The sequence below is a fragment of the Rhinopithecus roxellana genome, chromosome 2 (genome assembly GCF_007565055.1).
Source record: "Rhinopithecus roxellana isolate Shanxi Qingling chromosome 2, ASM756505v1, whole genome shotgun sequence".
Classification (NCBI taxonomy): Eukaryota; Metazoa; Chordata; class Mammalia; order Primates; family Cercopithecidae; genus Rhinopithecus; species Rhinopithecus roxellana.
In genome coordinates this window covers 177,497,974-177,510,489 of record NC_044550.1, presented here as the reverse complement: position 1 = coordinate 177,510,489, position 12,516 = coordinate 177,497,974, and the positions used below count along the sequence as shown (strand labels likewise).

The 12,516-nt window shown below is 32.0% G+C and overlaps 1 protein-coding gene across 2 annotated transcripts in view; it reads right to left on the bottom strand.

The window, feature by feature from the left end:
- The window catches only part of PCDH7 (protocadherin 7), a 430,156-nt gene that overhangs the window by 227,459 nt on the left and 190,181 nt on the right, over nucleotides 1-12,516 (bottom strand). The window contains exon 2 of one of the 2 annotated variants that reach the window (XM_010380189.2): nucleotides 3,724-3,940. In XM_010380189.2, the coding sequence (XP_010378491.2) occupies nucleotides 3,724-3,940 (217 nt within the window). The remainder of the gene's footprint in view (nucleotides 1-3,723; nucleotides 3,941-12,516) is intronic. The other variant, XM_010380190.2, reaches the window with a different exon arrangement.

Genomic DNA, 12,516 nt, shown 5'->3' with positions numbered 1-12,516 from the left:
CCTAAAGAAACTGTTCTATCCCACTCCAAGAGAAAGTCTGAAGAGTACTGCATAATTAAAATAAGAGCAAACTCTCGCATAGTCAATGCTTGCCTTGAATGAGATGGTGCTTTTAAGCCTAATGTTTGGGTTTTACTTGAATTATCAATTCATAGCAATATGCATCAATTATTCTAACATTTTCATTATCAAATGTTTTTATTACCTATTTCCCACCATAAACTCTATATGAATTATTACTTTATTGCTAAATGTATTGTAATGAAATAACAAATAACCAATTACTTCAATGTTTGATTAGATTGATACTAAAGGATTAGCATGAGATTATCATAATGTTGATGATAATTAAAGGCAAAGAAATATATATTAGTAATCTTTATCACAAATAAATGTATAACTAATAAGGTTTTCTTAAACTATTTTTTAAATGGTGTAATGTAGGGTTAGGGACCTGAGGCATTTTACAGATTTGGAACTTTAAAATGGTGGGTCTCATTCTACATTATTAGATTCTGGTGGTAAGAAATTATGTTTATTCTTATGGTGTATTCTTTTTCCTTAGCTAATAACAGAATAAAACCTCATGCCACATTTGGCAGTAATGTGTTTTAGAATATAGCTTAAAGCTTGTTAAACAGGGCATTAACACACAGGCCCTTGGGATGAAATTGTATTTATCATACTACAGTACAGAAAGAAGATAACACTTTTGTAAAACGTAAGTACATTTCACTTAAATTTTCCTGTTTCAGTTCCTTCTTTGCATTTGTGAAAACGTATTTTTATCATTAGCTATCTTAACTTATTCCTGGTTTGTAGCATGACATTGGAATTTTGCTTGTTATTGCACTGGAAATTATCTTCTCAATTTTACAATGAAAGTTAATCCCAAACACTTGGTGATAACTGCATTGTTTCACATAGGTTAAAATTCCAGAAAAATATTTGAGGTAATAATAATAAGGAACTAGCACAGCATCCCAAATGCTATTTTAATGGAAAATCCAAATGAAAATCCAATACAAATCCTGATTAAAACCTAGTCAAGCAAAAAACTACAGATTACCTGGATTCCAATTAAATGTGACAAATGAATACTTGACAGGTTTCAATTCCAATTCTATTTATGTCAGAATGATCCATTAATATTGAAGATGAAATTACCAGAATTTAAGCGATACAATTGTACTTTATGGCTAGATGAGTAGTTTGAAAACATGGACCCAACAAAATTGTTACTCAAAGGTCAACTGCTACAGTTAGATCACCCATAGTGCATTGCATTTCATTCTGTTATTACCTATAGATCAAGGTTAATATGAATCACAGCTAGTAGATGACAAATGGTCACACAAACTCTGAATTTCAAGTGTTGATCACATACAAAATCAGGAAAAATCCATTACATTATCATGGCCCTTCCTTTTAACAGGTCTTAAAAACTTAGTTATAAAAAAGAATTAAAGGTCGCTTTTTGGAACTCTTTCTCATCATACTTTCTATTTTATTAACAAGCTCACCTGTTAAGTTTTCCATGACATGTATGTTTCCTAAAACGTAACCGACATGTGTTTGTCACATATAATTATATTTTAATTATTCATCATTTCTTTCTTATTTTAAAGGTGATGAATCCCCATAAACTAATAAAACAGAAACTAACATTAAAAAATGATTATAATGTCAGTAGTACAAAGTCTTTTTTTAATAAAGCTGACATCCAAAAAATAAAAATTTAATTGTGCATTCTGTTCTTTACAATAAGAATAAGTACTTCTTAAAACACAAACAAAATTATATGTTCTCATGAAAAGGTAATCTCAGATGTAGTAATACCCCTAAATTAAGTTAATCCTGCCTTCCTAGGTATGCTCTATTTATCATTTATCTATATTAAAAATACTGTAATTACATATATGTATTACATGTAGTTACATGTACTATATATGTATTCTATATTACATGTACATATCTGTAATTACATGTTACATGTGTAATAAAGAATACATTATAGTGCATATGATTACATACATGTAATTGCATGTAATTACATAATTATCTTTTAATTATTCATTATTTATTTCTTATTTTAAAGGTGATGAATCCGCATAAACTCATAAAACAGAAACTAACATTAAAAAATGATTATAATGCCAGTGGTAAAAAGTCCTTTTTTAATAAAGCTGACATCCAAATTACATATGTAGTTACACATTACGTATGTAATTACAGTATTTTTAGTTTAATTTCTTTTTCCAAATAATTTTAAACATATCTGCCTTAAATATATTTTCATCAGCATTGCAATTCATACCAAAATTGTATGCCCATTAAAAAAATTACTAAAAAAAAAACATAATTCTTAGAAACCACACCAGACTCCCATCCACATAAGCACACACCACCATACACACAGATAAACATGCCTTTATAGCCATAAGGCAAAAATGTCATTTTAACTATGCAAAATTAATCAAGAGGGACATCAGTCATCAGACCCTGATATCATATCTTCTTACCCAAGAACAATGTGGATAAATAATTATTTAGCATAATATAATTTAGCAATACTTTCACTTGGGGTCATTTATGATATATTGTATTCTAATATTGGATTTTAATATTCATAGGTAAACTTCCAGAAGAAAATCAGTCTTTCTCCTGCATTAATATGCTCTACTTGCATATATATCGGCACTAAAGAAACTGGTATATAACACAAAGTTAGAGTATCTTATTTCACTCGGGGGGTTGAGATAGCAAAAGACATAAATCCATTTCAAGTTTTACTAGGGATAAAATGTGTGTGATTCCTCTTCTTTTCTCTCTGTATAACCGTATCTCTCTCTTCATATTTGAAAGAATAATGAAGTTTGGATGAATTTTACCATTCCATTATTTGACACAAATCTATTCCTCAGGCATTTACTTATGACTCAAAATCCAGAAAATAAATCACCAAATTATCTCTGGGAATATAAACAAATGTGGAAAGTTTTATAAGTGCTACTTGCAATCTAAACGTATAACTTAAAGGAAAATGTATACAAGGTCAATTGTGGTAATTATGAGAATCACCTCAAAACAGTATAAAAAGACGGAGTATTATGATTTATTTTCCTTCCTTTCTTTCACATAAAAATGAAAAAACACCTTATATTTAAGTAAGAGGGAAATTCTAATAGTATTTATTGTATATTATATAGAACAAAGTAGTACGATTCTCCTTTGACTCTATTCAGTGATCACTGGAAAGGAGAGGTTTGAAAACGCTTTTCTAAACATCTAGGACAAGAAAAGGTAGAGCAAGGTATGTTTCTTTCATTTCCTTCCACTAAGACTAGACAGTTGTACTTGAAGAAATAGTTGCATGACAAAAATGAATAGAAGAAAACAATTAGACAAGACCTTTCTTGGTGACTATTGTTTAGGAATTCTGCACTTGTTTAGCTTCCTTCACAGTGGGCCCTGTTCTGATTTATTTATAAGTGCGTTTATTTCGGACAGGATGTTTTAAAATGGTGGTGCAATTTGGGTGAATTTTATCTACAGAGTTATGTTCCTTTATTTGGCATTTCTGTATTTTAGCAAATATTTATCACTTAAATAAAATGATTTTAATGTCAGCTATTTTATTTTGGTTTTAGACTGACCTTCGCGAGTCAACTTATTACGGCTCACTAGCGTGATTATGTGTGTGGATGTTGTGTTTGCCCCTACCATTTTCCATATGCTCTGCCTCACCAACACTGCCATCCGGCGTGGTCCTTTCATAGTTGTCCTCTGGGAGTGGAAGGGCACCCAGTCTTGGCCCTGAAGAACTCTTACTGCTTGGTGTTTCTGACTCCTCCAGCCCGCTGTCATAGCAACTCTGCAGTGACCCTTGATGTGGGTCCTGAGGCTGACTCACAACAGAAAACGTCACTCTACGAAATGGCTGCAAAAGAAAAGATTCTGAATGTCACTACGATATAAGATTGTAAATGATCTTATTAACAAAAAATACATAAATTATATACATTAAGGTCTACCGGCAACTAATTCAATACAAAATATATAGATATGTTGAAATCGCGTTAGTTAACTATGTATTATCTAAGGCAATGTCTAGAACTTAGATTTTATTATGGTAAAACTGGAAATTTCCTTTCAGAAACAGAGATTTAAAAAACAGTAATTTCACTAAAACACACATTTAAATCTGATATGTTAGTTCCACATATTCAACCTTTTTCTATTCTAATAGTACTCACTTCAGATATGCTTTCCAGAAATGGACTCTAAAAAAACAAGGTCACTGATTTGTGAAGGCAGTAAATATTGAACTAATCCATTGTAAGAAGACTCAATTTTTAAATACTTTGTCCATATGATACAAAGTTATAAAATCAAATGAGATGGCAGTTGACTTAAACTATTCAAAGTACAGCTGACAAATAGGAATTTAGATGCAGTGCTAGGAAACAGAAATATGTTTATTACATAATTCCTATAAAAATATTGTCTATTGACCTTGAAATTGTAAGAGTTTTACTGAAATAATAGATAAAGGTATCCCTAAACAGTGAGTAGAAAATAAACTATAAAGTTTAATTGTGTGTTCTTAATATTACTGTTTGTGATTTGTTCAATAAAGTAAAATCATGTACAGCCTTTAATTTGTTTCTTAAAAATTTTATGAAACTTTATCCAATTGAACCCCACAATTTGCTATGTTACTAACAATGGCTGGACTGAAGATGGAAGGTATTTGCAGATTATCTTAGTTAACAACAAAATAAAATAAAATAAAAAAATAGGCTCATTAAAGGAACAAACCAATGACATGTATTGACAGTGCTACATAAGAATTATAATTTGGAAAAACATATAAAAATGTCCTGCAATGTCAGTCTGAGATTATTCTTGGCAATAGTTGTATCCATAAAGCAGCTGCATGAATTTGAAAAATGTCAGAAGTGTACATGTTTTTAAACTTATAACTCAGACTGTTTCTTTTTATTACAAAGTATAAAATTAATGCTGCCAGAAAACAGTAAAAGGTTACAAAACCTTTTTTGCACCTTTATAACTTGAATGTTCATGATACAAATTACTAATCATGACCTGGACCAGTAGAATTTTAGAAATACTAAGGATTATATGCACATGGTAGGTTATTAATGGGAAAGCTAAGAAGAGTTATAACATCTCCCCCAATTTATAAATTGGCTTTGCTAAAGACAAACACATGCTTCCATAAAATTTCCCTTTATTTTGTCATAGATGGAAGACTAGCTGAAAATATCGTGAATTCTCAGTATTTTTAACCCGGTAGCTCACAATTCATGTACTTATTTGAAGTGTACAATCTTTACAAAGTCTCCTTTTTATTCTGATTCAAAGTCAAAATCAGAATAGCTGAATCTTAATACAAAAGGAAAACATTTAATTCATGTTCTCTTCTTTATAATGTTTCACTGAATTGGAACTGCAGTATTTATAAACAATTACAAATATTTTCAATATACATAGTATGTATGTCATGGATTTAAATTTACTCACAATAAACTTTTTAGAAACATTATTCTTATTTCACTAATGATTCTCATATTTCTTTACAGTAATATAGTTGTGATATTTTACCCCGTATTTAATAAATATGTATAAGGAAATGTAAATACCCTGTATTTAAAAAATAAACAAATCAATTTGTACCCTCATTTGTACCTGTGTATGTGTATTTTCTTTTCTCCCACCCCTCGTCCACCCCACCCACCCCATCCACTCCATCCACCCCACTTCTCTCACCTGTGACTGTTTAATGCTTTTGGTCTCACCTTGGAAATGAGACCACTGACTGTCTCCTAAAACCACATTGTTCTACACACAGAAAATATTCAGTAAATACTTCTGAACAATGAAATTTTAATGACAATGTTGAATTTAGCCGAGAATGTCAAGGGTTATGCAGACATATTATCATTTAAAGACATAGCAATGGATTTAAAAATAAACAAACACATAAAAAGAGAAAGGAGGGTCAACTGCTGTTCTTAATTCTATTTTAATGACTTTCAAATCTTTTAGAATATCTTCATTAACACAAGAAGAAAGCTCAAAATGAATACAGAAATACATAAGACATACCAATAAACTTAGAAACAGAAAATAAGAAATGATTAGAAATGGTGTTTCATTTTGATATAAAAGTAGAAAAAAAAGTGACATTTGGTTGAAATTTGGAATAATTTTGGAAAAATTTTGAAATATGTGCTTAAATGTTTATTCCACCAAAAGTGGATAGGCTAGCAGAGAAACCAGTGATAACTATGTTTATAATGAAAAATGTTAAGAATAAAATAATGTTTTTCCTGTAATGTACTATATAATGACTGCTATGAACCTATGCATTTTGTTTTCTTGATTTCCTACCCTATTTTGACTGTGAATATTTAATCTTTATCAGTTATTTTAGAAGTAAAAATTGCATAATTTTAAAATATTGATATCTATTTATATATTAGAAAATATTTAAATTCATCAATTCTTCCTTTCTTGTATAAAATGCTTTTTGCATTTAAAATAACATCTGAATGAATAAAAATGTAACTGACAATAAATATTTAAAATAAAATGTATCATACAATGGATTATAATATATCACACCTATCATTTTATTCACATTTTAAAATATTTTATTAGAATGTCATAGTAAGATATCAGCATTACATCACTAGCTCTTCAAATTCATTTTGATAATTTTGAATAATAAGTTTTTTGTGGTCAAGTATTTAAGTTGACAATGTGAACCAAATTAATACAGAAGTCAAAAATCTGAAAGAGCTCCCATTGATGCAAGAATTAAGATTTAATTTAAATAGTATATCAGACATACAGAGTTAGATGAAATGAGAGAAAGAGAGAGAAATGGCAAGAGAGAGGCAGACAGTTGAGTACTGAAAAGATAGCTGTTTTACAGCGAAGGTTATTACACCATATTCATATTATTTATATATTCCAGAAAGATTGACTAAAGCAGAAATGTAAAGCAGAGTGTCAACTCCTGACAGAGAGAATGAATTTGCATTATATATGTAACTGTCACTTTGTTAATTACTGATACTCTGAAGTAGAATAGTTTACGTGATAATTCTTTAACCTAGATGTGCCTTAGTATCACCCAGAGACCTGGTGGAAAAACCAGATGCCAATATCTGGTCCCAACTTAAATGCAATGAATCAGCAATCAGGGCGGGACTCAGAGATCGCGAGTTTTTAAAAATCCCCAGCTGATGAAGAGGCACAGAAAGGAATGAGAAACTTTATTGTCAGGAAGAACATAGGTAGAGGTTCAAGAAAGCAATATGCTCCAGGCAGTTAGCTGGTTCTTTAAGGGTATAAAATAGTTTCCAGGGAGAGTCAGTAGACTCCTGGTTCCATCTTGAGACTTAAAAGTATGGTCATAAAGACATTTAGTAAATTGCAGTGTCTGAACTTTGTATTTTTCTGTCTGGGGTGATAAATGATTTTGTGTCCTGTAAATGCAAATTGGTCTATCTAAGAGAAGAGAAAGCAAAGAAAGCAAAAGAGCTTGAGGAAGAGTGTCAGTCTGCCAGCTCTTTGAAATTGTGAAGACAAGCTACAGACTTGAATAAGTCCTGCAAGACGGAGATCTTAAAGAAAATTATTCCAAAACCTGTGGATGAGATGTGTGAAAGAATTAAAAAACAAGAGAGTGAAAATCAAATAATTTCTTTAGGTAAGTGAATTATCTAAAGAAAAGATCAATAATGAAGACATTTTCTGACAGTTCCTTATGAAAGAGGAGGAAGAAGAAATGTTGAAGGCAGAAGATTATGCTAGGAGATAAAGTATAATGAAATATTTACCTAGCAAGAAGTAAGGCTGAGAGAAGGTGGTGGCAGTGAAAATGGACAGCAAGGCCATTATAAAGAAAGCCCATATATCTTACTGGATTGAGTCATTAATTCACTAGACCTCCATTTATTTTATGCCTATTATGTCCCAGGGTTTCGAGGATGCTCCAACAATGATTCTACACATTTAAGAAACTCAAAACCTTATCAGTCTATAAAAGCACAAAAATATAATGTGATCAAGTTTCCAGTAAAATGGGGGCATAAACAAGATTCTCTAACACTCAGGAATTTAGGGCAGGCACTGCAAAGACAGTGGTTTGTTGGTTGAGATCTCTAAAAGAAATTTGATAGATAATATATATTTGGGGGTTGATTATAGATTCCATATTCCATATTGCTAGAAGCAAGCAATTAAAAAAAAATGGGTGAGGGCTAGGCGCAGTGGCTCACACCTGTAATCACAGCACTTTGGGAGGCTGAGGCGGGCGGATCATGAGGTCAAGAGATTGAGACCATCCTGGCCAACATGGCGAAACCTCATCTCTACCAAAACTACAAAAATTAGCGGGGCATGGCAATAAGTGACTATAATCCCAGCTACTCAGGAAGCTGAGGCAGGAGAATCGCTTGAACCAGGGAGGCAGAGGTTGCAGTGAGCCGAGATCGCGCCACCGCACTCCAGCCTGGTGACAGAGCGAGACTCCGTCTCAAAAACAATAACAACAACAACAAAAAGATGAGAAAGAAAAGCAGGTCACTTTCAAAACTCAGAAGTCAAGGAAACATAACATTTCCAGAAAGGCAATCCTATGTGATCAAAAGCATCAGAGACATCAAGAAGGATTCTGACTACCACATGCCCATTGGATTTATCCTTTAGAAGGCCATTGTGGCTACAGCATCTCTAAACTCTGGGAACAATTCTAGGTTGGACCAAAAGAAGTAGAAGATTGGCTTGTCAATAAATGGAGAAATAGAGAAAGCGGGAATGCACTACTACTCTTAAATATACGACAAGAGAGAGAAATAGGGTAGAAGTTAAAACAAGTATTTCTGTAAAATGTTTGATATATTGATCTACATTTTTGTCTTTCTTCATTGGCACTGAAGAAGGTTTGCTTGAAAATAAATATTTGGAGATGTAAACAAAAAGGGGTGCTCGATAAGAGAAGGTGGGAGCAGAATGAAAGAGAGCAAAGAAGACAAGCTAGCTAGAATTAAGAGAGAAATAAAATCAAAATAATTATAAAAACATTGAAATGTTTCGAGGAATTTTGTTAATGGGGTATGTGGATGTATGTGTGTTTAATGGGAAAGAAAAAGCACACAAAAAATAACAGAACAAGAAAATAATTCTATCCCAAGAAGCCCTATGGGACCTGGAGGACAAGTCAGCTGATCTTCGGTTATTGTGCCTTAGACTCAGGGTCTGTACAATGGAGATAATAGCATCTGCCCCTTGCTAACTTAAATACTCTCAGAATTAATGAGATAGTAGTATACCTCAGGCCACAGCTATATAACTAGAGTTATCTCCCATTGTTTTGATGCTTTTTAAGAAAATACAGAGCTAGCCAAGTAAAGTTTCTAAATAGAATTTCTAAAATCCACACAAAATTTCAAACCTAATTATCCTATAAAAGTGCTAAAATTTTATTTTTCTAAATGCAAATTATTTGTACTGCAAATATGTACATACAATAATACTCAACATTTTTAAAAGCTATTTAAATCTAATCATTCATTAAGCATGACTATTTCTCTATTCAGTTATTTTTGAATGGTATTTATCAACTATTTTTTTCTCCATTATGACATACTGGAGACTTTCACTTGAGGACATACCCTACTACAGGTACTACTCGGACATTTTAGAGTTTGTTACAAATATATTCAAAGGTAAACTCCAGATAATGTACAATCCCTGGAGCATTGTATGTACCATCATTCTCCCTCTAAGCCTCCAGCTAATGGAAATGCATTAGAGCTGACGCTGTTTTAAACTACCATATACTTATAACCAACATTGTTCACTCCTTATTTAATTTTATTCACTTCATTTTCTGGAAATCTAGAGGTCCCATGAGTAGGCAAAAGTGTTAAGGGAGAGGTCCTCTATCTGCCATGCTTGCTCTTCTGCTGTTGGAAAGCCTGAACATGGTGGCCTCTTCATATCCTCCCCTCTGCCCTAAAATGTAAGTGAGACCACAGGAAGGGATGTGCGATTACAGTGATCATTTCTGAATGAAATTAATCTCAGTGACTTAAAAGGACAAACATAGCAAATTAGGATTTATTAAATTGACTGCTGTGGGGTGTACTATGTGACATATCCAGTAAATGCACTTGTATTGGATAGTTTTGTTTTCTGAAAAATATAAACAGATGCTAAAATGGACATATTGGTGAAATTGGGATCAAGAGAAAGACTGCCTGCTTAGATAAAGAGAAGAATTAGAATCCATCTGGATTACAGAAAGAAGGCTTCTGTTCTAATGACATTATTGCAAAGGATAAGGCACTCATGAAGGGAAAATGAGGTGAGCATTTGATTCATTATTCCCTTTCCTAAAATTGCATCTCTATGATTGATAACATAAAGCACCTAACAATCACCCTAAATCTAGGCAGTTGACAGATTCAGAGATGATATGAGAAGCTCTCAAAAACTGTACCTTTTTTTCAAAAATAAACTAGCAGCCAAATTCTATCCTGCTCTCCACCCAGAGAGTTCAAGGAAAGTTAAGTCCACACATTTCAAATTCACTAGAAGACTGAAACAGTTTTCAAAAAAGTCCACATTTTTAAATCTCTAGAAAGCAGAAGTCAAATTGTACTATAATAATTTCTTTACTTTTTATTTTGCTTTGTGAATTCATTTTTTTTTAATGTTAAAGAACCATGTAATCACCCGCCCTTTTTGAAAGTATTGCTGTAGTAACATTTACTACTTATAATCTGCACATTTGAGGAAGTTAATTTTTAAATTCACATTATTATTAATGCTATTAATATTATATTACTAATGTAATCTGCTTTCAGAATACAATAATTGCAAAATATGTATTACCTATTTGGTATTACAGGTGTTACCTATTTGGAAAAATATTTGTTCAAAAGTTCATATATAGTTTCCAAGAAGAGCAATAGAGACCAGAAGAATATTTACAAATATATATAATAATAATATAAAAACCTTTCTTTTTATCCATCCTGATTATATTAATTAGAAAGTAACTGTCACATCATAAAAGCAAACATTATGTTCCACAATCAGACGTATTAAAAATGTGCCTTTCATCTACTAAGCAAAATTTTCTAAGTTACAACCTGTACACAATAGTTACAGTAAAACAGAAAATATAGCACAAGGCTAAGAGTGCAGATGCTTTCCCCTTGGAGTCCATTTTTTATAACCTAGTGACACTACCTTTATGGGGATTTTATTGGCAAAAGGATAGGACCCTAAGGATGCCATCTATTGGAAAGAACCTCAGGTTAAATCTCTTTCCTTATTGAATACTGCTCTTTGTCTTACAGACAACTTTATTGGGAACTTTAAATCTGCACCTTCCTTTTTAGCTTCAGTAGTTTCTCCATAAATCGTCTCCTTATCTGGAACTCACATACAGCTGTCTCAGTCACATCAATTATTTCTGAATGGGCTGAAAAGCCTTTTTTATTTTTTCCAATTCACTTAGTTATGTCCATCAAACAGACTTCTAATGACTCTCTTTGTCAGTCATAAAGCACTGAAACAGTCATGGAGCAGAACATTGCATTATTATAAGGAGTGCTGCATTTCATTTTTAAAGAGGGGCTAAGGCTGTGAGATCTTTCCTTGCAAATGAACAGGCACTGATTAATCTGCAAACAGTCGCAACCAGTGTCAGTGGCTATTGAACAAACATATTTAAGATTCTATAGTGCATTAGTTGGAGTATATCTGGCAGAACTCTCAAACAAACTTTAACCAGGCCTTTAAACTTTTTAAGGGTGTTTTCCTTTGCTAACATTTCAAGATCCCTCCATACTTCAAACTCTCTTTCTTTCTTTCAAGTCAATAGCAGATGAAAGGATATTAACAAGATACATGTTGAGACATTTGGATTAGTTAATCAAAACTCTCATTTGGAGCAGAAGTTAAATAACTGTATTTCCTTTGACTTGCATGCAATTACATATTTGACATTATTATTTATATTTATATTTTAGAAATTAAGAGTGTAAGCGATTACTATAATTCTTAGTCCAGTAGATTACAAACTATTTAATTATTGCAACAAAACAATGATGTTAATTTTTGTTTTAAAAAAAGCAGCTACTCTGTGCCAGGAAAATGCTATTCATTTCGTTTATGTTGTCACTTTTCATGCTATCCTTATGTGGATCATATTAATATTCTGATTTTGCAAATGAGAAGAAAATATAATGAACTTCAATATTCAGACTAATGCAAGAACTACTCTAGCTTAAAAATGCAAATCGGCTTCTTGGGTTTTTAACCGCACTAATGAAAAATGTCAGGAAACAGAATAGCCAAAGCCTAAAACTCTTGGTTAATATAGACAATTGTTTTTCTGAAAACTTCTAAAAAAGACATTATATTCTAAAACACAAATTGCGGGCACTGTATATTGCTGACACAATC